Source organism: Temnothorax americanus, unplaced genomic scaffold (genome assembly GCF_048541705.1).
Source record: "Temnothorax americanus isolate GAGA-0224 unplaced genomic scaffold, ASM4854170v1 Scaffold3, whole genome shotgun sequence".
Taxonomy (NCBI): Eukaryota; Metazoa; Arthropoda; class Insecta; order Hymenoptera; family Formicidae; genus Temnothorax; species Temnothorax americanus.
In genome coordinates, this window is record NW_027509442.1 from 3,845,638 (window position 1) to 3,870,576 (window position 24,939).

Below are 24,939 nucleotides of genomic sequence, written 5' to 3' on the forward strand. Positions count from 1 at the left end.
CATTCGCACACACGAGCAAGATGGTAGCGTTTATTCGAAAATTTTTCAATTAGGAAGATATACCAACTATCATAAGAAGATTGTATTGCTGTTAGAATTACGAGTATCATTGTCATCTATATTGAGGACATGAATTTTATGCAAAGTTTGCCTAATGCTTATTTTCATATATATGCAATTATCGACGCGATAGTACATGTTGATAAGCTTCAAAGGATCAACGTGACATTCGGTGAACATACAACCTGAGCATCTGTGCCGTAAACGCGTTAATCTCGCCCAATGAACCGAAAAGCGATATAGTCAATGCGGCTGTTTGTCTTGTAGGAATTGATCGGTTGTACCATATAATTTCCGAGGTTGTTAACTAATAATCGCGCAGCTGACATAAATCGCAGCAGTGAAGCAATTGCCAGAATAAAAAAAAAAAATAAAAAACAATTAGTTTCATAAATCTCCGCTTCGAAAATTCTTGATGGAACAAATCGCTTTATAATTCCATTGTTTTCTTTCTCGCACCAGAGTAGCGTAGAACGATTTCGTCTACGATTCCTATGGCTTTCCTATGCGACTCTATGCGAAGCGATCTCGCATCGCGAACGATCGCAAAATCTAGATCGATCGATCACGGACGGGATGGTGTCACTTTTTTTCCCCAATTGACGCAGTAATATGTGAAAAACTACCGAGGTGTTTCCCCGGCCACCTGCGTCATTCCCGATGAGAAACCACCGCGTTTAATGAGTCGTTACCGCACGATCTCGTTAGTCGGACACCCGGTATACGACGGATTTTATTGCGCCCAGGCGAAGGGGATTTTTTCCGTAACGAGAGCACATCATTATCGTGGTTGCCGTTCTCGCGGATATTTTATTTCTTTCCCCCTACCGTGGCCTGCTTTTTCATCCGAAGAAGTCTTATACCGTTCCGGAAGGATCTCTGCAAAATCAGGTGGAAGAGGCGAGACGCTTCTGCCGTTTCCTCGTCCTGTTTTCTCTAAATTCTCTCCTCTGTGTCTCTTTCCTCTTCGCGGCTAATACCAAAGTTTGTGGTTTTTTGCGAGGCTGCATTTGCACAATGTAGTTTCTGCGATAATGTTTTTCCACCGTCCATCCGGGAAAACTCAGTAGAAACGCGTCACTTCTCATTTAATCTGTGACGAACAAATCGTTTAAGACGACATAATTGAGAATTATCGGTCAACAAAAGGTATTGGCAACGTTGTTAATCAACCTTGTGCACGTTAAACGTATCGTTGAAGCCTTGTGGAATAATGTCTTGCGCGCGCGGCATCGAGTTTTCCTGATGGCGAAATTTTAAAATCAGAGGAAAGAAGTCGACAGTATAAAATACGGCCTATCGAGCGAAGTTCCATATGTGAGCTTAATAAGCCGTCTTGATAATAATTCTTTTTTTGATCACGGCCGGCGTGCGCTTTAAGGGTCCTCAGAAATTATTTTGTCGGCAAAAAAAAAAAAAAAAAAAAAGGATGGAAAGGCTTCGCTCGCCCTTGGTGTTTTCCCTTTGTGACTAACAAGCGGAATTCATGTGAACGCACGTCCGCTACCGGTTTACTCTCGGTGAAGATCTTTTGAGGGTGCAAATGGGATGAGCGGGTCGAAAGGGCATGAAGACTGGACAAGATAAACCAGTAGATAACAATGGTGCTTTAACAAAAAATGCGCCGACAGCACTGCGCAGTGCGCGCTCAGTATAAAAAATAAGTGTAATTCTTCTTGCGTTATAATCACTGCTAAAAATTGATTTTCGTTAAGGGAATGTTGGGGCTTCTGGATTTGACTTTAACTACAAAAATTTAGCACAATTCTAATTACAATTAAAAAATATAAAAAAGTTTTAAAAAATGTATGTCACTCAGCTTTGTGTGTGTGTGTGTGTGTGTTTAAAATAAGTTATTACTGTGTTAATGACGAATTGTATAATTATAATAAAGACCAGCAATTTTTTAGCTATTAAATTGGTATGTGTGTAATGTTGATTTATTTCTCCTTTTATTATATTTTCATTCTCTTCATTCAGTACTATACAATAGTAAATGTAATATAAATATAAATTTTGCAATTTTGTAAAACGAGTTTGACATATTTATGGGTGAATGGGTTTATGGATCTGTCCATATATATCCTGTGCTTTTAGCATTATCGCAATCGTATGTTTATTATTGACTTTCTGATAAATGTAATGGGGTTTGTATTCCAAGCAATTGAGTTTCAAGAATGATTGAGAAGCAAAATTCAAGAAGAAGGAAGAACAAGGAAAGGCGAAAATAGTGATGCGAGTGTTGTAACTAGCAACTTTCGCAAAGTGCCTTTCAGCGATTAAGGAAAAACTTTCGCGATTTACAGTGGATTCCAAAGAGAGCCGCAGACCTAGACGGTCCAATCGAAGATTTACGGCTGAAATCGCTTTTTTGAACTTTATATCTTTCCCAACAAGTTTCAAAATGTAGATGGCTTCGAGTATCGAGCGGGAAACGTGCTCGTTTATGTTGTGACAAAAGATAAATAAAATTATCATAAAAAAATGCGACAGCACAGATATTTTTATTGAACCAATTATTTCTTTCGTCACGACCTGCAAAAGGCAAGTAGCTTTTACGCCATACGTTAAATCTCTGAATTGACTTTTCAAATTTAAAAGCAGAAGTTTTAATGTTAAAAGTGATTTGTGACTTTATTGGAAACCATTGTCTCGAAAAGTTACTTTAGAATAATTTATTTGATTTTTTTTACGCAAGCTAAAGTGTTACTTTTCTAAATTATTTCCACGACGGAAGCGTTGAATTAATACGTATTGCCTAAAGTATTATTTTTTTAGTCTCCCCGGGAACTCAAATAATAAATGTGTCAATTTAGATCCGCCGGGTTTTCCCCAGGTCCTAGTGATAAATGTCCAAAAACAGTCAGCCCTAATTTCGAGCCCCTCGCAAGGCTAATCGCCGCGCTATCTTCCTTCGAGGCATTTTCCTTTCTGAGTGCGAAGTGCGTGAGAAATTAGGGCAGAGCTTTTATCCCTCGAGCCCGATTTTTCTCCCACGTTATTCTATTCCTTTACTCTTACGCCCACGAAGAATCGTTAGATGTGTGAGAAATCGCGCGAGAATAAAAATTCTTCGTATAACGAAGATGAAATCTCTGAATTATTCTTCCCGCGTTTAACGATCAGTGACCGTAAAAAACTGCGTCCAACTTACGAGAGGGAGAAAAAGGGACCGCTCGCCTTTACTTCATAATTTCGTCATGTTGCACGACTCACGTCTCACGTTTGGCGAAAAGTTCATTCAGATTTGAATTACGTAGCGCGCAGAATTTCGCGGTGATATTTCAGTTAAACACGCACTTGGTATTCACGTAAGAGTGGATTTGCGTATTTGTAAGCGGCAAAAATCGACCTATGATACAAATTACGATATTAATTCCGCGTAATAACACTGCAGCAAATGGACTCATTTAGTTTCATGTTTGCGAACACAGGGGATCGATAAAGCATATACCTATTACGTTCGCGCGTATACATAGATGAGTCAAAGCACGAATATATAGTGTTTTAATGTATTTAATGCTTATCCTATTTAGTGTGAAACAATTTCTAGTAATTGCTAGTAATTAATTCGAAATTATTGTTATGCTTGAATTACAGATCAGTGGTTAATGAAACATCGTGCTTTCTAGATTTAATAATATTATATACAAAGTGTAGAAAAATTTATCAAAATTTTAATTTTAACAACAAATTTTCTCTAACACATGGTTATTCTCTAAAAAAATTTGTTTTTCTTAAAATCTTCAATTAAAAGTATAATAAAGTATCATTTTTTTTTGGAAAGAGTTTTAGGACATTCTTTATATATCAATTTTTCGTTCTTATCAATATAATCTAATTTTAATAACAATTTGCTATTATTAATACAAAATGATCAGAATGGCATAATTCTTTTCATTAATTTCTTTATCGAATAATTAATTATTCGAGATTCATGCATTTTTTAAATAAACAATTAATATTAATTTTCAAACTATTATATTCTCCATTTCGCTGCAAATCGACGTTCAAGAACACAGTGTCATTAACCATTGTCCGAGCACCTTTGCTCTATTAATTTCTTAACGATTCAATTAATTATTTGCGCTTTCATAGTAACAGTTATCAAATCGGCGCTGAACGAGATTTATCTTTACCGTTTCATGCACCACATCTTTGGCATTAATTAATCTTTGTCGTTGTCATTCGAGATTTCAACGTAAAAAGCGGCACCGCGAGATTGATCATCTGTGTGCCGTACGACAATTATTTATTGTAATTCACTGCCATTCCCGAGCCTCTTATAATTTTCAGTTAATGATACGTTGAATTTTGCTGCCACATTATCGCTGAGTGAAACGGATTACGTGATGCGCTCAATAGTTTTTTTTCCCGCCTATATAATATACATCAGCATACTTTTTCTTCTGGATAAAGTCGCGCGTCGTTCCGAAATTAATTGTGCTCCGCCAATGAGAGCATCGTTCTCTGCATTATGCAAAGTAAAATAAATAATTAAAAGATACCTAATATGAAATGCGTGAAGAGAAAAATTTTTTTCTATGGAAATGCAGTTCTCGCTGCACGTTTTTTCATCAAAGTTTAATATTTTCTATCATTTTTGAAACCTCTTGAAACTGATGATTGATTTTGATTTAAATGTTAAAAAATTTAAAATTAGTTACATTAATTACATTACAAATAAAAATTTTAATAAAATAAAAACTCAGATATACTTTATTATTTTAGATTAAATAGATTAAAATTAGATTTTGTTGCCTCTTTTTCTTCTTGCCTCACATTTTCACATTTTAAACTTTAAAACTATATTTTAACAGCTTATAGCTCAAAAGCTCTTAACATCTCTATTTTCAAATATTTTTTTAAATTTAAATCTAACTATACTTACGCACTATTAACAAAAAATACATTGGCTTTATTTTATTTCGTATATTGATGCATATATTAAAATAAAATGACAGTTTTGCAAATAAATTGCAAAAATTGGTTCTGTATGACAAGAGCTCAACAACCATTTTTGTTCATTAAATTGTTTTTAATAAAGATCGATTTTACGCGTTAGTCGTGTTGCAAATGAAAATCACGATATTAAAAAGTTGCAACAAAACATTGCGAAAGACAAATTTTTTTAATAGAAATATGCACGTCGAGCACATCGAAGTAAAATAACATTTATACAGTTGTAAATAATACCATCAGGGTTATGCTTTGTGTGGGAAGAACGCTATAGATCATTATTATTTTGTATGCGTTTTCAGTTAAAATGGGTAAAAATAGAAATAATAATGTTACAAAGCCAAGAGTTTTTGTAAAATCAATCGTAAATTGATCAAAAGAGAAAATTTGCGATAATACGACCATAATTCTGGGACACTTCGTATATATAGCATAGACTCCATAGAGATGTCTCATCGATGATGTTTAATTCAAGCTGCGGATACAACGTACACGAGAAATACGATTAATTAATGAGACGATGACACGTAACTACGTACAGATACGTGGCGCAACGTTTCATCGTGGTCAATGCATTCCGCGTTGACATGCGTGAACGCATCTCTCATATAGAACGCGCGGATAATCAGATTAAAAAAATATCATCTGTTACATCGAGCCGTATTTGTTTTCCATTTTTTTCCCTGTTGTTTTTATCAAACAACAGAGCAGTGCGATAAATTTATCTGCGCGACTGGAATGTCGATCGCCCGTTGTCGAGTGAACGTAATCGAATATTTGGAAACGTTGCTATTCTATTAATCGGACTTCGCGTTTTAAATTTCGAGAATTTAATGGACCCTCTATCTCATATCAGCATCCGATTTTATTTTTTTACAGAAATTTGATGCGCGTAATTCTACACATTTAACGTCACGTAACGTTCCCATTCTTTGTAAAAAAAAATATAATACAATTTTTATCACATTATTTATTTTTCAGGCATCGATCAAGATCGAATATCTGCTATTAATTTTGTGCAAAAAATATGTAACTAAAAATTAATAATAAAGAAACTATAATGTTAACATTAATAATAATATCAATAATAATAAAAAAAGCATCTCTGATGAGAAGTGTATCGGGTATTTCTTCTTTTTTTTTAAAGGTAATACAATTATTAGATAATTATGACGTTTTGCGTATAGTGAGGAATATAAGCAGAGATTCATAAATAGTATCCAATTATAGCTATAAATTCAGATCTTTATAGAAAACTAATCTTTTCGGAAAGCTAATTAATTAAGCATTGCTGATGAACTGTCTGATTTAACGAACAGAAAATATCAAAGTTGTCAAAATAATAAATACAAATAGCTGACGTATCAAACTGACTTGTCATGCATATATAGAATCAATCGTTTAAAAAACGTTTCACTCCTATTAAGTAAATAATGACGTTCCACTACAAAACGTCACGGTCCACTCGATCGTGTCATCGGCATGTCGTATTCAAGAAAATTGTTTCATTATCTGGTACGTGCTTGAAAATAACTCAGTTTGACAGATGACAATACTGTGAATTAAATGACAAATCTGCAGTTAAGCTTTCGTTTCTGTAAAAAATATACGTATAATAAATAAACATTTTAAGATTATTAATTTAGTTATGTGTGCCAATAAATTTTATCTGATTAAGTAAATTTGTATAATCATACATTATATATCTGTGATCTTTTAAATAAATTATTATATTATAAAACAGACAACTACAAAAAAAATTTATAACATGAAAAAATTAAGACAGCAATAAAGTTATAAAGAATCTCGCTAAAAAATTTTATTAATCTTTTTGGCATGTACAAATTCTCTTCTGCATGCCAAATTGATGACACGAAATAAAATAATATACCAGGGAAAAGATTTTCAAAGGTCAGAAATTTAGACTGACATAACGGAAATTTCGTCCATCATTCACTATATGCGACAATACATTAGCGGAAAATTCAACGGACGGATTAAACGCGATCGCCGTGCGTCGTCGATGCATTTGCGCCATGGAGAAAAGCGGCAAAATACTACGCGCGTTTAATAATTCAAGGCAAACGGAAGAGAGAGACAGAGACAGAGATAGAGAGAAAGAGAAAGGGGGGAAAGGGAGACGAGCCGCGTCTCGTATTTGTACAACTGATCGCTGAATATTTAGCAATGTATTTATCCGAATCATGATCTCGCGTTTCGGGCTTTACGTTCGCTTTAACGTATTGCAAATGCTGCGGACACAAACGATCGTTCGCGTTCACCGGGATACCGCGCGCCTCTCGTATAATATTTTAAGCTTCTCGCAAGTTGCCATTTACTCGAACTGAAAAGAGTCCAACGGCGCAAATCGGCAAATGGAAAAGAAATAAATGTGCGAAGAGAAGCTATTCTGAACCGTGCATGGCTTTTCCGCGGCGGCCGCTCAGAATGCCGACCCCTTTGAATTGCGCCGCGATTTTGTAAATATTTGTTTCACGATAGTGCACAGTTATCATACACATTTAACAAATATTTGTAAATAACGTATACTGACGTGGAAATGAAATCCGCGCTTTATACCGAATTGTTTGGTCTATAGCTGACGCGCACTATATTTTAATATTCTCGGAAAAGAGTCAAATCATTGCGAGATTTGAATGTTGTTTCGTTTGAAAAACGTCGGTGGATGGGGAGGGGGCTTTAAACTCTGCTACTGGATGTTACGAGGGTCACAGAAAAATATATTTTTGACTGCATCATTACGATTCCGCTCTTCGCTAGAAGATATCAGGGAATCGATCCGAATCGCCGATAATGTCGCGGATATTGACAATTGTTCGATCATAACGATATAGAAACAGCGTGTGTACCATCGTCTCTTATCTTCTCTCTCCAACCTCTTTATCCCTCCTCTTCGTCGCATTCGGATATTAAAGTTTGTTCATCGTGATTTCATATTCAGGTGGTGCCTCTAGGCCAATGTTTGCATAATTTTGGATTCCTCTTGCTAACTGTCCGATCGCGACTCTTTTTTCAGCCCCGGACCATCCCGCAGCGAACCTCTCCCTCCCCCCTCGCTGACGCTGATCTTTTCAGTCGTCGTGTCGCCGGATTCGCGAGATGAAGAAGGGGGATTGTCCTTTGATTTCGCTGGCGCTTTAATCGCACCGTCTCTCTTTAAAGGCTCTTTGAAGAATCGACTGTTCTGCAGTTATTGAAAATTAAACGTCTATCTATCAACCCCGGAAATAAACCAGCGATGTGAATAGGAAATCTGTCTTTTTTAAAAAGTCGTAACTTTTCTCTTTTGCTGTTTGTATGTGCATACGTATAAATCTTTAAATATAAACGATACATTACGTATGCAACGCTTTTTATAACGACGCTTATTAAAAGGTAGCGTTTATACAGTGTGCATGACGAAGAGACATTTCACAGCAAACTGATGCATATTTGTGGGACATCGGATTGCTCCGCTATAGAATGTATCGGGCAGCCTTCCGTTGTCTTTTTTGTTAGCGGTTGATTCTATTAAAGCCCATCAAAACGCCTATGTTTGTCCTCATTTGCATCGGACCGCGAGTCGACAATACACAATTCTAATTCACTGCGCTGTCTGTCGCTGTAACGACATTATCGGGCACCCGTCCGCGCCTTCCCCGCCTGACATAATTTCCATGTTACACTCTGCTCGCCGCTTCTGCATTGACGTTCCATCTATTCCTTTCCAGATGTGGTTGGTATGCTTTGGAATATTACCTCCGTATGACCTATTTACACGCCCCTTTCGAAAGAGAGTTATTGGGGCCGAATAATATACATTGCGGTACAAAGATGCCAGGATTCAAAATTATTTACGCAGGTATTCTAAGAAATAGAGTTCTTTACCCGCTGGCGCACACAGCCTTATGCACTTTAAATATTAACTCGGTGTACATTGTCCGTGTCAACGTCGGTCCCGCTTATCTTCAGGACGTCATGCAAGATTCAGCTTGTCCGAGTTCGTTGCATAAGAATCGTTCATTTTCTTGAGGAGTTACGTATGCCCAAAGAGAAGTCTCGAGAATCGGTTTCAGCTGCAAGAGCTTAAACTTTAAGGCGGCTGATATTGTAGGGCAAACATCGATACTACGACGAAGGCTGCACCATGCTTCTTGGAAAATGGATCTCTCCATTCTTATTTCGACACGCGCCATCGTGTGACTTGTTTTCTGATTTTATTTATTTCGTATATAGCAGTGGAAGTTTATCGAACAATTGGATTTCTTTCTTAAATATATCGATAATTTTATACAGATAATTTACTAAATTGATGTAGGGTACCGATTGCTCTTGATAATAAAGTGTACTTTAATTTTGCAAATACATGCAAAGCAAAGAACACCAATAACGATACATCCTTGGAGATTCGTTATAAAGAAAGAATAATGTAAATATTGTAAATAATTCTCATGTTAGTCGAAAATATTTTGCTAAAATTTGTATAAAATTATCCACCGCATCGTGTAATTAAGATTGACGTAATTGTCCTTTTTCGGTAGATGCAACAACGTAACAAATTTTCAGTAATTAAATAATTTTCCAATTCAATTACTTCGGTCGACTTGATATTATATTTTCTGTTTTAAGATGATGTCTCCAGATGTTTTCTGTATTTCGTCAGAAATCGTTGCAAGAAACGTTTTCTCGATTCCGCGTGTGAAAGAATAGCGAGGGTCGTTTACCTTTTTGATCCAGCTTTTCCACAGGTCTCGATCCCAGGGATGATGGAAGCCCAGATAAAGATGCCTGGTTTCGCGATGGCGACTCTCTTCGGGGTGTTGGCTCACATGGCACTGTTGAGCGACCCTGGGAAACCCAGTGACACGCAAAACGAGTTTGCCCAGACGTGACGGCGCATAGCATACCGCGCCACCTCCGCCGCCCAGTTCCATCCATTCTGCTCGCGATTCCGGACAAGCTGGGAAAAATGCGTTTGTCTCGTTATTTATCAGCCCTTTGATAAATTGGGAGTAGTACGATCGTGGCTACCGGCGATACCGGCGTAAGAAAGCGTCGCAGAGAGATGGTGAAAAGCGCGTAGGGTGGAATATTTTCACAGATAATAATAGAAAAAAAATGTAAAATAAATGGAATGTTATTTTTATTATTATTAAAGAAATTGTATGCTTCTAACTCGCCATAGTTTCGCAATTCAGTTCGCTCGTAATTGAAAAACTGTCGGCGAAAAACTAGTTCGACGCCAAAGCGACCGTCATTTCTCTTCGTTTGTATATGGTTGACAGAAGCAACAATTTTTGACGTGTCGAGTACGCAATACCATCCTTCCGGCACGCGTGTACTTTAGACACGTTGACGCGTATCGACGTCGAAGCTTTAACACTTGAAATTTCAAATTCTACGAGCTCGACAGGTTTTAGACACGCGACGTGGCGACTCCATTTCTTGCCTCAACGGCGGGGTCTAATTACGTCGAGCTACGCCGAGAATGCCGGACGGTCATTGATATTCCGATGACGGCCGGTTACATTCCACGGCGCGGCGTCGGCTTTCGAGAAACATCCATCACTGGCCGGTACTCCCTCACAGGCACAAACGCCATCGGGTATTATCGAATTTTTGCCCGTCTCTCGGGGGAAAACAAAACCAGACGCTTCCGACGATCCGGTGCAAAATTTATCCGGAGCGACGGATCGCGAAATACCGGAGGGCGTGATGCTATATCGAGAGGGAGCAGATACTTGCATAATCATAGAATTAGCATTTTGGAAGAATCCTCTTTTGGAATCTTAAGAGATTTTTCAAGCTCTCGTATACGTTTAAATTAATAAATTCTGAAACGTCATAAGAGATTCTTAGATTTTGTATTCTGTAAGCCACAAATCTTGCAATTTACGCTTTTTTTAAATCAAAAATTTTTCCCTATCTCTCCCATAATATTATAACTATCGCGATTACTATTATCTATATATTACTGCAATGCTAGTAGCAATGGTAGCTAAAACGGATGATTCTACAACATATAGCTTATACATATTTAGATCATTTCTCCTCCTTCATATCTCCTCGCTAGCTCCTCGACAAGGCTAAAGACCAGGTCTTATCTTATGTGATCCTTATCAGCTCGTGCAAACATGCGCCCTTCATGTATCTTCTGCATATGCAAATGCAGCAACACTATTAATCCGAATAATCTGTTTTGAATAACATAAGAAACGACAAAAGTGCAATAGATTTTTAAACGATTTTCGTTATTCCGCGGGAATTAAAAATATAACACAATATTTGTTACTATTCCATGAAACGCGGAGTGAGAACGATCGTGTTTTCCCATTGTCCTCGAATTGCGGTGCCAAGCGTTGGAAAATAGTTGAGGCTGGCAATACTTTGTTTCAGTTGTTAAGCGATACGGCGCACGCGGTTGGCATCGTTTCCCGATGAGACTGCTGAGCTGCTGTACAACTAATTTCCGGGGCTGGTTCCAAAACTAAACGCCCCGAGAAGTTCTTGCTAGTAGCTCATTAAGTTAGATTCTAACAAGTTTAACGTATTTTGTTAACTTCATGTAGGACGAATAGAATGTGTGTATGTGGAGCATTTAAGACAAATTAAGTTTCATTTTTATGAGAATACAAAGCCATTCTTTTTTAAAATAATCTATATTAAAAAATATTTCTACTAGAGCACGGTCATTAAAAGTGTAAAAAGTCAAGTATTTTAAAAGATTAAAATATCTAAAATATCTAAAAATTTCAATACATATATTATCAAATATAAAAATGTTTAAATATCTCTACAAAGAAATGATTAATTATTTATAGTTAAGGATCAGAGAATTTCACGAACTATCAAGATCAGATTGTTAAATTAAAGATATACAAGCGAGGGGATCGTTTAATCCATAACGTGGGGTCAACGGCATCAGAAAAAAGTGCCGTTTGCCTATATTATACGTGCCAGAGAAATTGCCGAATATTCGTTTCCGAATTGTAGAATTCCAGGCAATTCCTAATTGAAGCCAACGGTAGCCGCAGCTTAAATCAGCAAATGCCGGCGAAGATGGTCAGTTTCTGGAATAGTCGCCATTCTCCATGCTAGATTATGGTTCCATTTGCAAGATACGTATCGAGCAGTGGGCAATTTCCTAACAGCGGTGCATAGGGTATATACAAAGTCCCCGCGCATTCTCCGTGAAATCGGTGCCTGTTACGATAAATTAAACACTTTTGGGGGTCTCGAAAAATAGAATAAAAATCCTAGAAACGTTTCAGAATATTATTAACGTTTTATAGGTTCCTCAGATATTTGCACTGTCCGAAAATATAATAGAATGTGAATCTATATAATTATTATTGAAAAATTTCCATCTAACAATAACTCTACAAGACTCAAAGTTTGAAATGTTGAACATATAATATACGATTGTCAAGCGAGAAAAATCATCGACATTAGCATATCAGTATAGAAATACGGTATGATGGGAAAATTATTTTCGGACGCGCGCGTGACCGGGTACGCAGGTGGCGAGATCAGGAGATCGTCTGGGCTAAGAACGATGCGGATGTTCTGCCTCCCGTCACGTTTGGCGGATACGAATCTCCAAGCGATGACCGGGAAGTCTGGCGGTCCCGAGGAAGTTGTTCGCTGTTGATTCAGCACCGGGTCCGCGATGGCGAACACCTGTTACCGTCGCTATCTCGAGTTTAATCAAGGCCCTGGCTCCCGTAGGAGCAGCTACGTATAGGAACGCGGCTCTCTAACTGACGGGATGCTGGCGGGACGGCCGGGTTTAGCGCGTCGTTGCGTTGGGCGCTTATGGGACACGCTCGTTAAAATCGACTACCGGCCACCAGTGACCGATTATATTTGGGTCACCCTTGGAACGCCATTTAACATACGCCAGGCGCTATACACAGGTTCCTATCGGGTGTCATGCTTCGAATATTGAAGCAAAAGTTGTAAAAGTATAGATTACAGATGAATATAAGTTTATGTATAAAAAAGCTAATTTTTGATTGCATCGTTTTTGGAATTAAAATATTTCTTGATACGCGCCATATGTATTCCGGTCAGAATACATCAGAGGGTACGCGAAACTCCGAAACTTGACGTGAAACATGCAGTTTACATTAAAATGTTAAGTTTCAAATTATAATTACAAAGGAAGCTAATTTGAAAGTTTTACATCACAGATTTCATATTTTAAAGTGGCAAATTTCTTTAAAGGATTTAAAATGACGAATAGAGAATGAAGAAAAAACAAATGATAATTTACAATGCTAAAAGGGAAGAAAATCTGAGATTCTTATTTACAAACTTATATGATATAATATAAAAGCAATTACGATTGCTTCAATATCGGAGAAACAGTAAGTTTTGAAGTTTAAGCTACGCGTAAATGACTGAAACAGCACATGTAAGTAGTTCAATATTGCGAAGTAATATTATTTTCAAGAAGAAAATATACAACATTTCAATAAATGCCAAGTCAACGGACAAATAAAATGATCTTTGCTTTTTGCATGTATTACCGAATTTTGGAAAAACATACATATTTCAAATGTAAAAGGAGCAAAATTTGGGATAAAAATTCCAATTTTAATACGTGTGATGAAAATTTCAACACGACGGGCATCACAAACAACGTCATATACGCTGCTCACGCTGTCAATTCACTGTTAAATAATTCCCCCCATTTTCGGCGTTATATACGCCGCGGGCATGCCGACGTGAAATATCGATCGCCTAATTTTTCGGTAGCTTGAATGACGCGCGTCGATTCAACCGTGTGAAATCGCGAAGTCGAAATTCTGCAAGCGTTCCCGACCGGACGTTATCGTGGTTTCGCCGAGAGTAATGAGGGGTTGTTGACCATCTTGTCGTTGACGTCGCGCACACATTTATGGCTTAGAAAATGCCGAATGTGCCTGAATGTTTCGCAAGGGAGACGTTTCAATTCCGGTCACGTTCGGCAAAGTCGTGCCCGACTTCGTTGTCATTTGGCAAAAATACTTGAGCCAACGGTCTTCGTAAAGATAAATGCGTGCAAATTATGAAATGTTACAATATAATCTCAAATTTTTAACAAGATACTATTTAATTTTTATCTTGTATAAAAGTATACACAGAACTTTTTGAGATAGTAACTCACAATATTTAAATGCACATTTCTCGACCAAACAAGTTCGTTAAACAGGCTTATTAGATGAGCAATAGAATAATATTCTACTTATAAATATGTAATAATATAATTTTTATCTTATGCAAAAGTGTATACAAGCTTTTTCGAGACAGTAACCCGATATTTAACGCGTGTTTCTCGGCCAATTAAGTGAGTTCGTTAAATGGCTTTATTATAGGCGAGCAAGAGTAGGAAGTATGTTCTATTTTATAAAAATTCTATCAATACTCCATTTATTTCAATTCGATATATTACTCATCCGTGTTGTAAATATAGTTCTTGTTACGCGAGTAACGCCATTTTTCTTTCGCGCGATAGCGACGCGCCGTATCTGAATGTTCGGCGACGTAATTGCACGTCAGGACGATAAATCCTTTTGGCCGAAGAAATTCTTGATCCACGGCACGCATCCTGCTCGGTGACAGGATCGTTCCAACAGAAGGATAAGGGACGGACATAGATAAATCATGATGTTTCGGGTACCGGGAAGAGAAGCAAGAAGGAGGTGGGGAAGATATCTATGGGGCTGATCTGTAATATTTTCTTTCTCGGCAGCTTTGTCTTTTCCGCAAGAATTGCCTTTGGATTCGCAATCATTTACATAAGAGCAACTTGACAATTCTGTGAAATAACTCCGGTACATTGACACATGTTAATTTAAATCGAGTTGTAAATATCACTATAATTGTCTTGTATCAAATAATGTTTTCTACCGTTTAATTGTTTAATATGTTTGAAATTTTCCGAAAGTTTTTAAGTTTGTCTTTTAGTATGTTTTTCGACTCACTTCTAAAAGGTTTTGGTATTTAGTTCATTAAAAATTAACTTTAGCCTGAATCTTAAAAACTATAACTGGAACAACAATTTCAAAAATGTATTTTTATTTCTAGAGAACAGCATCTGAAAATAAATTTTTGAATTAAGAGTGACGTTTCCACGAAATTCAGTTACATCAAGAGCTAATTTTATAAATCCTTTCGGGATTTTGTGAACGAATTACAGGGGAAGAGACAGATATTATCGTATGATTCCTAATTGACAGCCGCTTAGGGGTTGTTTCCCCACCGCCAGTATTTGCTTTTTGCCCGGACGGGCCGCACGCGTCCTTTTGTCTTGAATTTTCGTATCTCGATTGGCAGGATCCATCATGAATGGAATAACACTTACCCGGATAAAGGAAAAGCCTGGAATCGATTACGGCCAGAGGTCGTCGCTTCCACTGAGGAAAAACCAACCCCTTCAATACCAAAGTGTAGCCGCAACGGCTGTATCCCGCCAGATCTGGCAATGGCGATGCGGGTCCTGGCAAAAGAAGAAAAAGATAAAGCAGTGAATAACTACGGCTTTAATCAACGCTCGAACGATTCAGGTGTTACCCTTTATAGGGGCGACACATGTAACACCATTTGAGATCAAACGATTGAGGTTCTAATATGATTACATGAATTTTTTGATACGAAAAGGGAGCATATTTACTTAAAAAATGATTAAATTATTGAATTTAAAATTTATGGAATATGTATAATAAATTTTAAATTTATTTACTTTAAACTCTTTAAATATTTATATTTTTTCCGAGTTTGAAACAACTGTCGTTATATCAATAAATAAATATTTCTCTCTTAAGAGAAAGAAATATTTCTTTTTTCACAAAGATGAAAAAATGATATGTATAAGAATTATAAAATTAATCACGTGTATATAAATAACATTAAAAAAAAATTAATTTAAATATATTAAATTAAATTATGTTACGTTGATATGATTACATAATACTTAAATAAGAGGTCTGTTTTCTGTCGCTGCACTGCTGAACTAGTGCAGCCTAGTACAGTAAGTTAGAGTGAAACAAAATGTACTTGTTTCACTCTAACTTACTGCACTAGAATGTACTAGTTCATCAGTACAACAACAAAAAACAGACCAAAGATTACCAAATATAAGGTAAATGTACTACTGCCTATACATATAGACACGTACCTATGTCTGGACATTTTCATCATTTTAGTCCTTAAATAAGTTATAACGCAAATTAAAATCAAAGATAAAAATATTTTCTTGTATTATATTTTTATCTTTGATTTTAATTCGCGCGTTATACTTGTTTAAAAACTAAAATGATAAAGGTGTATTGGTGTATAGGTCTCAAGGGTCTCGACATTGGTACATTTACCTTAAATTTCTTATTATAAAATATTTATTTCTTTCTCTTTATCTTTTCTGAAAGTTTGCCGATTCTATTCAAAACTGTTCTATATAGTGTAGTATATGAAATTTTTCATTGCATATGCGGCGCCAAACGGCGCGCGACGAAATTGAGTTACGTTCACAAATAGAAACGCAAATTCCCAGAGAGTTTTGCAGACCATATGCGCGACATACGAATCAAAATGTTATTTTTTCGACTCATTGTGTAGCGATATAGACCTTTAAACGTTTTGCGGAGATGTAAAACCATCACAGCTAACTCGTAAAAAGTATTTGATGTTGTATCGCCCTCATAGTTTTCAACGGCATTTTTTCAACGGCAATTTTTCAACGGCAAATTTTCAACATGTTTGATCGTACAAATGGTATTTTGGTTATTAACGTATTTGAAAATAACGCTTTTAATAGTTTCTCGCGAGAGAAACTATTAAAAGTTAACTTGAAATTTATTATATCCAGTGTATATGTAGATAACGCAAATATTATGAAATCCCCAATAAATCTAATTTTTTCTAAAAACACTAGCCTATACATTTATCGTAAACTTGTTTTAAAAATATGTGAAAAATGCTTCGATTAAATAGCGCTTCGAAGTTTTTATAAAAACACATTTAGAAATCAATATACGCGGCAGCCGACAGAAGCAAATGCAAACGTGTAAAAAGTAAAGTCTCTATTGTCAGAAAGAAAAGCAATTATTACCCTGGCAGCGCATGATATTTCCTTGTGGATGTGTAAATATCAGACTACGTCGCCGTCGGCGAGAAATGCTCGCGAGCTTTGCTTCGCCATCTCTGCGATAAAATCCAATAAATCGTGCGCGGTTATTAAAGCCAGCGTGCGTGAGCTTTATCGCGACTGGAAAATGCCACGGTACGAACAATATTCAGCAATTTCAAAGAGAAAGCGATTTATTATGCGAGTATGGATTCTGCTATTTTATTAAATAAAAGAAAAACACGATCGATGCTCTGGAGTTAGAATGACCAACAATGACCAATCATATTCCGGTCCGGATTAAAGAAAAATTTAAACGGTATTGTATTTTGGAAATTAAATCTTGAATAGAAAATTTTTATTAAAATTAAAATTAAAATCTGATTAGAGAGAGTATTATCTGAGAAAAGGCGCTTACTTATCTATCTCATAATACTTTGAGCAAGAAAATATAATTCCGTTTAGAACATTAAATTATTCCGCAAGGCAATATATGTTTCACTATTTTAATATTTAATATTCTCTTATTTTGGGAGACATCTTAAATCGTGAGGAATCAATTGCAGATTTAACTGCAAGAATCGAAATCTATTTTCTCTCTAAAATGAATTTTGTTTGCCGTTTAAAGCTCCAATACCTGATGGATTCTGTTCTCGCGAGCGAAAGTTACCGCGGGAAATTACAGGCGAGAGCATGGGAACACGATAATCGGCGTTTAACGTTTCGGCTTAGCTAGGCAGGCGGTCGCTTGCTATATAGGGTGACGGCGGTGGCGCGAGCTCGCACTTCCGGTACTTCCGGTCAGGAAACTCTCAGTCGTTAGCGGTTATTATGGTTAAATATGCTGGCGCCGGCGGCGTCGGTGCGGCGGTACCTCCGCCTGCTAGATAAATTTGCTGTTTTAATGCTCAGCCCTGCCTGCATCAATGTGCGCGACCTCATCGTGATCCCGCTCCAATTCTGCACGATAAAACGTCAAACGGCACGTGAACGCGCCATACCGCCGGATTTGCAGTCGCGGCGTAAAATGGAAGATTTTATGTTAATCTAAAACGTTGTGTTATAGGCTAGATAAACAAGTGCGCGAAACAATGCTTGGATGGATGTTTTACATTTCTATTATAGCAGTAAATATATACGTTCGGATTATATCGATCTTTTTGTATCTATAGACGCGTGCATTTTTTCGAATTTTTACTTTTGAATTTTTCATGTCACAATTCAATATATGTAAAGTGTAACTGTAAATATATGAAAAATAAATATCGGCGAAATACACACACATAGACACATATATATTTCGGATATACGAGGGAATGATCTGCAGCTGTGGAGAATACAAGAAAGAATTTCGAAAAGAATTCTGGAAATTTATCTGTGTTGAAACTAGATAAAACAAAAGCAGGATATGGGTATGGATTTTACATATGTATACGTTGGATGTGCGGGTCTATAAATTAAAAAATATTTTTAATTATTAAAAATTTGAATTAACGCGCTTGAAATCTCGTACGCATGCAGCTATACAAGCATCATACATGTCACACCCTCTGTCGTTCGTATCTTTGCACATTCGTATCCTTGCGAGGTACGGTTATCTGAATTTTGCATATCTGGATCAAATAAACAACAAGCATAGGTAAAGCATAGGTAAAATAAAAACATGGGAAAACACATGCTCGCACACTACTCGGACGTCCGAACGTGTAGCGCGGAAAGTATTTACGATTGCCAGTTTTCCCGGTGTATCAGTCTGACGAAAAACAGTGCAAACGTCTCTCAGGCTGGAATATCAATCACCGCGGCGCGGCGGTGTCCAATATCGTTGGGTGTACCGGCGAAATGCGAGCACTACCGTTTGCCGGTGCTTGAGCAAAAACCACTCCGAAGGTACGCGATAGTAAACAGAAGTCGAAGCACGAGGAGTAATTTTCGAGTTCGTTCGTGAAAAGCGACTAAGAAGACGGACAAGCAGCTCCGGAGTAGAACGAAAGTTGCTTCGACCTCTCTTGGATTATATTTCTAAGACGAGCACGCATACTTTAACGTTGTAAGAGCAAATTGTAGATAAATTGCCTTATATATCTCGCCATTAAAACCGTAATTACGGACGTTAAAGGCACGCGTTCGTTGGCGAGCTTTGTGAAAGCGGCGGAAAAAAAAGAAGCAGAAAGAAAATAAAAATAATGGCGAGAAGGCGAGAAAATAAATACCGTCGCAGTCTTGCGATGATGACGACGATGACGACACGACGACGACGACGACGATGACGACACGACGACGACGACGACGTCGATGCACGCGACTCGCCCGCGCGCAACACACTTTAACTTAATTAACTCGGCTAAATTGCGCCACGTAAGTTACGTAATGCGCTTCGAGTTTATATCGCCGGCGACCGAGCAGCGCACAGAAGCGCCCTGAAATTGCTCATTAATAGCGGCAATAACGTTATAATTAGCGGAGCACGCGCGCGAACTCGCTCGCCCATCGTTTCGTGTATCTCTTGCTCTGTAGCGAGAACGCTCGCGAAAGAGTACCTACTTACGGCCCTCGTGTCGACACAACGGCCAACTCTCGTTCGGGATGCTTTGCTTAAATGGAGCGTTTTCTAGGGCGATCGCAGTCCGACATCAGCTCCCGATGTCGCAACGTGTCGAAGTCGCGCTGGATCGCGGATGACCCGTAAGCACAAAGAAAGAAAAGAAAAAGTAGAATATGGCTGAAAGTTTTGCTTTCGTAATAACTGTAATGTGATGCTGTAAAAGAAGAGGGAGGGGCGCGATTGTTATACAGCAAGAGTCAGCAAAGGGTGCGGCTCTGTCTATCGAACCTATTTCTCCTTTTTTACTTCGGAAGAAAATAAAAAATATGCGTTATGTTTATATTTGTTTGAGGAATAGAGGTGAACAGTACAGTTGTTGGCCATTCTACAATCATTGTAGAATAGCCACATCTTAAAAAATGAAAGATTATAAAAAATTACTATTAAAATGTTTTTAATTATAAATACAAAAATATTATATTACATATTGTTTTTTTAGAATTAAAATCATTTCAATAGTGTTTCTTTATAATCTTTAATTTTTTAAGATGTGGCCAATCATTGTTGAGTGGCCAACAACTGTACTGTTTATCCCTATTCTTTCTCGTTATATTTCTTTTATAGCACTTACAGTACTTATACAATTAACGTGTTTGATATATGAAAATATTCCGTAATTATCCAAAGCACGAGTCACCTCGCTATAGATACGCTCGATTCTTCATCTTCGCTAAACCGCTCGGGTCTGCATAATCAATAGGCACACCGCTTACAATTAGTCAAACCGCGCGTCTCGCTAATTAATCATCACGCCTCGGCGCATGAAGGTTAAGACAACGGGAATTAGACGGGCGCGATTCTCGCAAAAGTTGTTCGCGAGTGCTGGGTGACGAGAAGATAGGCGAGATGACGAAGTGCTCAACTAACGCATAATTAGCTTGCAGAAGGTGGTGCACGTCGGCCCACTGAGGATGTCGAGATGTAACAAAATCCGACGCGCTTTGTAATTACTAGGATTGGGATTTAATTAGCGTAATAAAAGTGTGTATATACACATATGTGCGATGTATATGCACGGACACATTCTACGTATAACCATAATAACCTTGTACTCTCGAGAGATACCCTTGCGTCATAGCAAAGCAATTTTTAGAACCAGTTGAGTTTTAAGTAGAGCTATTTATTAAATTTAATGTAAACTAATGAATGAATAAGAAGTTAATTGCGTATTGATATTTTCTTAGGCGTTATATATAGTTTATGAAACAATTGAAAGTCATTTCTGAGCAAGTTAAATAATACATATAGAGGTAATAAAACAAATAATAAAATAAAGAACGTCAGTGTTTATGACATTTTATAAAGCTGAAATTGTTCGAAATAAATTATTTCAAATTTAAAATAAATAAATAAATAAATATACAAGTGTACAAGAGCTCTCAACAATGATTCGCGAAACAAAGAATATATTTTATCATAATTCACACTAACCTACGTGAAAGCCGATGAGATGTCTGAGTTCTGGATCAACTCCCAGACGAGCGCGCCGGGACATATCCTGGTAGCCAAGCCTTTGAAGAAATTGATCCTGAATCTCCAGCGGCTTCTCCTGGGACGCCAATCTCCTGCCTGGCTCACCGCCATACTAGAATATAAATTCATAGAATGTTTATTTTAACTACAAGCAAGAAGCAGCACGATGGACATCATCGCATTCAGGAAAGAATGAAATTCGTGCAAAGAGAGCAAATATTAAAAGAAATAAAAAGAAAAGAAATATATATACGAGTTTCAGGCAAAATTTGTGAAAAGAGATTAAACTGGATTAAATATATTATAAATACATTTTTATTATTTTATATTGATTTTATTTTTCCTCACAACGATGATTATAATAATCGATGACAACTTTTAATAAAATTGAAATAGAGGTCTAATAAAAATACCTATCTGATTTTAATGTTAGTGTTGCAACAAACAAAACTATCTCACAGTTCACCGGTATGAAAGCTTCAATGAATTTTTAAGATCAAAGTTATTTTCTCAGAAAACCAAAAGTTCATCATTTCTATTAATTAAGAAAATATTTTAACGCGGTAACTCTTTAGATCTCGTTATTTTCTTATTTGTACGGAATAAAGTGTTTTTCTACACGGTCGTTTCTTCTATCAATAACATATTTATTGCGTGATGTTCCTGAAAATTGTAGCAAAAATTTAATCGTAAAATTAATTACCAAGATATTTAATAATGAGAATCAAAGGGCGCGTTAAAATGAAATGTAAAGAGCGAGAGCAGGTAATAGAAACGTATGTAATTAATTCAACAGTGAATCTTTTGTTAATTGCAGGTCCAATTACCAGATAATTTATTACTGCTAATTAAAAGATTACGAATAAAGTATAAAATATAGAAGTTGTTAAGATTTTAGTTATAATTTAGATGTATTATTAGATTTTGTCCCGAAAGAATTTACACCGTGTTTAATCCTTGAATAATATAAATCATCGTGAAATGTTAAAGTGATTTAAATTTAACTAATTTATTATTACAAATGCTTCTAAGTGTTAAATTTATTTCCAGAGCAGTTACTCATCGCAAATTTTTAAATCTGGTTTTTAATCTTGCTTTTAGACCATTTCAATCTCTTTTTAATCGCAGAGTTAAGTTAAATATATTTATTAATTAAAAATGTGAAAGTTTTTAGATTTAAGTTTTTTCTTAAATTAGTTTTTAACTTCTTAAAATGTAGAACTATATTATTATGTTGTAATAATGTTATAGTTTCTTTTCTCTAAATACAGTAAGTAGTTATATAAATGTCTTATACAAGATATGCGATGCAACATTAAATTACGCGAGATAAGCTAATTAAATGTTTAAGATTTCACAAGTTTCAGTCTAACATTATACACATCGCTAACATTCCAGAAATAAAACCGATCATGCTATAAATTATATAAACTTTTGCATTATCAAGTATTTGTCGGAAATATCTCTGAGCAATCGACTATCTTTTTAAAATTCAAGATATAACAGGTTTTGGATGAGAATAATTTTCGCCTATTATTAGTTTTCACAGGTTTATAGGTCGCATGTGAGAAGCTTTAACTTTTTAACGACTGCAAACTACAGGCAAAATACGTTTCTCAAAGTTAAAAATATATAGTGTATACATATCACTCAAAGTTATATTTAAGAAATTTAATTAAAAATTAAAAATTAAAAGGAAATTTTTCCCTTCTGTTCTTATATAAATAAAAATTATTAATATATTAATATAGATTATTTAAGAGATATACATTTTAATTGTAACATAATTTATTACAACTTTTGCTAGTAAAGATTAATATGACAAATTATTAGAATATGCCGGAATGAGTACAAACATGACGATAAGTAAGTTTAAATATATCGGGCAATATTTTCTCATAATAAAATATTGGACAGTTTCTTGTGTGTTAAAAAGATAATTTCATTAGAAAGATAATAATTATGTGTGTTAAAAGGTATACATGTGATTCTAAAATCATATATAAGATTGTTAATTAATTAAATAAATGTTAAAACTTCCAAAATGTTGTCGTAAACGTGCTTCTATCTCGACCGTACTGTCTTGAATACGTTACCGTTTCATCGTATGCCGTAAAATACTCATGTGGAAAGTCTTCATTCTATTTCGAACGTCGGTATACGTTTTGAGAATTTCCGGCAGTTTCCAAGTTTTAGATAGGCCTTCAAGAACGACGGATTCTCCCTGGGAAACTCGTCTGCCGGATCGTCGAGTAGGGGCTTTCAACGTCACGTCAATCGCGAACTTTCACGGAAAAAGTCGTACTTTGGTCAAACACCCCTTTTAGGTAGCAATCGGCCGAACTTCGGCAACTGCGATCTTCGCGTAGGAGTTGTCGCTTCGCTAAATCGTTTTGCCGTCATGACTTACTCCACTGCAAATTCTATCCCTCTTTCGGTAATACTTCATTTATTCGAAGTAGAATATGACATTCTGTTAAAAATTATATGTCTATCATAAAACCACGTTTCTCCCAATAATTCGCACGAGTTCTTGTTATTCACGCGCAATTTGAGTTTTTGTAAAATTAACCCAAGCAAAATGTGTAATATTGTAAATCAGGAAATAATAACGTTGAGATTTATATATTGAAATTCGAGTTATAAAAGCAAATAATATAGCTTATTTTGATATTTATTTAATGTATGAGTTCGTTCATATGGGATCTCCTTAATTAATTAAGGATTATTATATTACATTCGCTCGTCTCATTGAAATAGATTTAATTACTCACTTTCTACATCTAATTAAAATAAATGTAATAAATTATATTATATATTGGTATTATTGCTATTATATTTTATATTATCCAACTACCGTGTATCTTAATAATTTTTATAAAAATATTCAAAAATTTGTATATTTAAAACAAGCACTTGAAATTTTAAGAAATAAATATTATCAGCATAAAAAAGTTACTTTCTCGCAATATATGACTCTTTAACATGATGTATCCGATACTTAACCATTTACTTAACCAATTACTTTTCTTCTATAAAACGTTAATCTTACAGAACGTTAATCCTATAATCTTCCATTAAATAGTAATTATTATAATGCCATACCAGCTTTATCCAGTTGGCTATCTATTTGCATGAACTCGATTTGGATGATTTTGCACGCGCCGGAATTCTCAAGAAATCGTATTTGTATAATAAAACGGAGAGAGACTGCCATTCAAAATGCATTAAAGCCATTTATCCGAATGCGCCATGTAGTCCTTCGATAATTCCGTAATCTGGAAAACGGTTTTAATTCCGTGAGATAAAACAGCACGTAGCACTTCGCGAGCAAGGGGAGACATTAGTCGTGACATATGCGCCATAAAAAATTGTGATTCTGGAAAGTGGCTTGTAAATAATAACCCAGTTAGCCGCAGGGGTAAAGAGATTAATCATGCCGCGCAATAAATAGCAGGCGAATGCGGTCGCTTGAATATATCATCGCCCGTGCGTCGGATTTTCTAATTTTTGGCCTGGATAATTCCAAATAATCTCGGCAATTTTGATGCAAGCTTAATATGGACTTTAAAAAATAATGACATTATTTTATAAATTGATTTATAAATGCTAATTCTCGATAATATTACCTATCATGGATTTTGTTAATTTATCATAGTTTTCTCTTTTTAACGTGCTATATCTTTATACTTATAAATTAACATGTTGATAGCAACATAATTATAAAAATGTGATA

The 24,939-nt window shown here is 36.0% G+C and overlaps 2 protein-coding genes across 3 annotated transcripts in view; one reads left to right on the top strand and one right to left on the bottom strand.

Moving 5' to 3' along the window:
• The window catches only part of LOC143900069 (uncharacterized), a 219,619-nt gene that overhangs the window by 33,890 nt on the left and 160,790 nt on the right, over positions 1-24,939 (top strand). The gene's annotated exons all lie outside the window — the stretch shown is intronic.
• Positions 1-24,939, bottom strand: part of Phlpp (PH domain leucine-rich repeat protein phosphatase) — a 69,622-nt gene that overhangs the window by 26,125 nt on the left and 18,558 nt on the right. The window contains exons 3-5 of the mRNA XM_077410994.1: positions 21,162-21,315; positions 15,368-15,502; positions 9,744-9,979 (exon numbers count right to left, since the gene is read on the bottom strand). Coding sequence (XP_077267120.1) covers positions 9,744-9,979; positions 15,368-15,502; positions 21,162-21,315 — 525 coding nt within the window. The remainder of the gene's footprint in view (positions 1-9,743; positions 9,980-15,367; positions 15,503-21,161; positions 21,316-24,939) is intronic.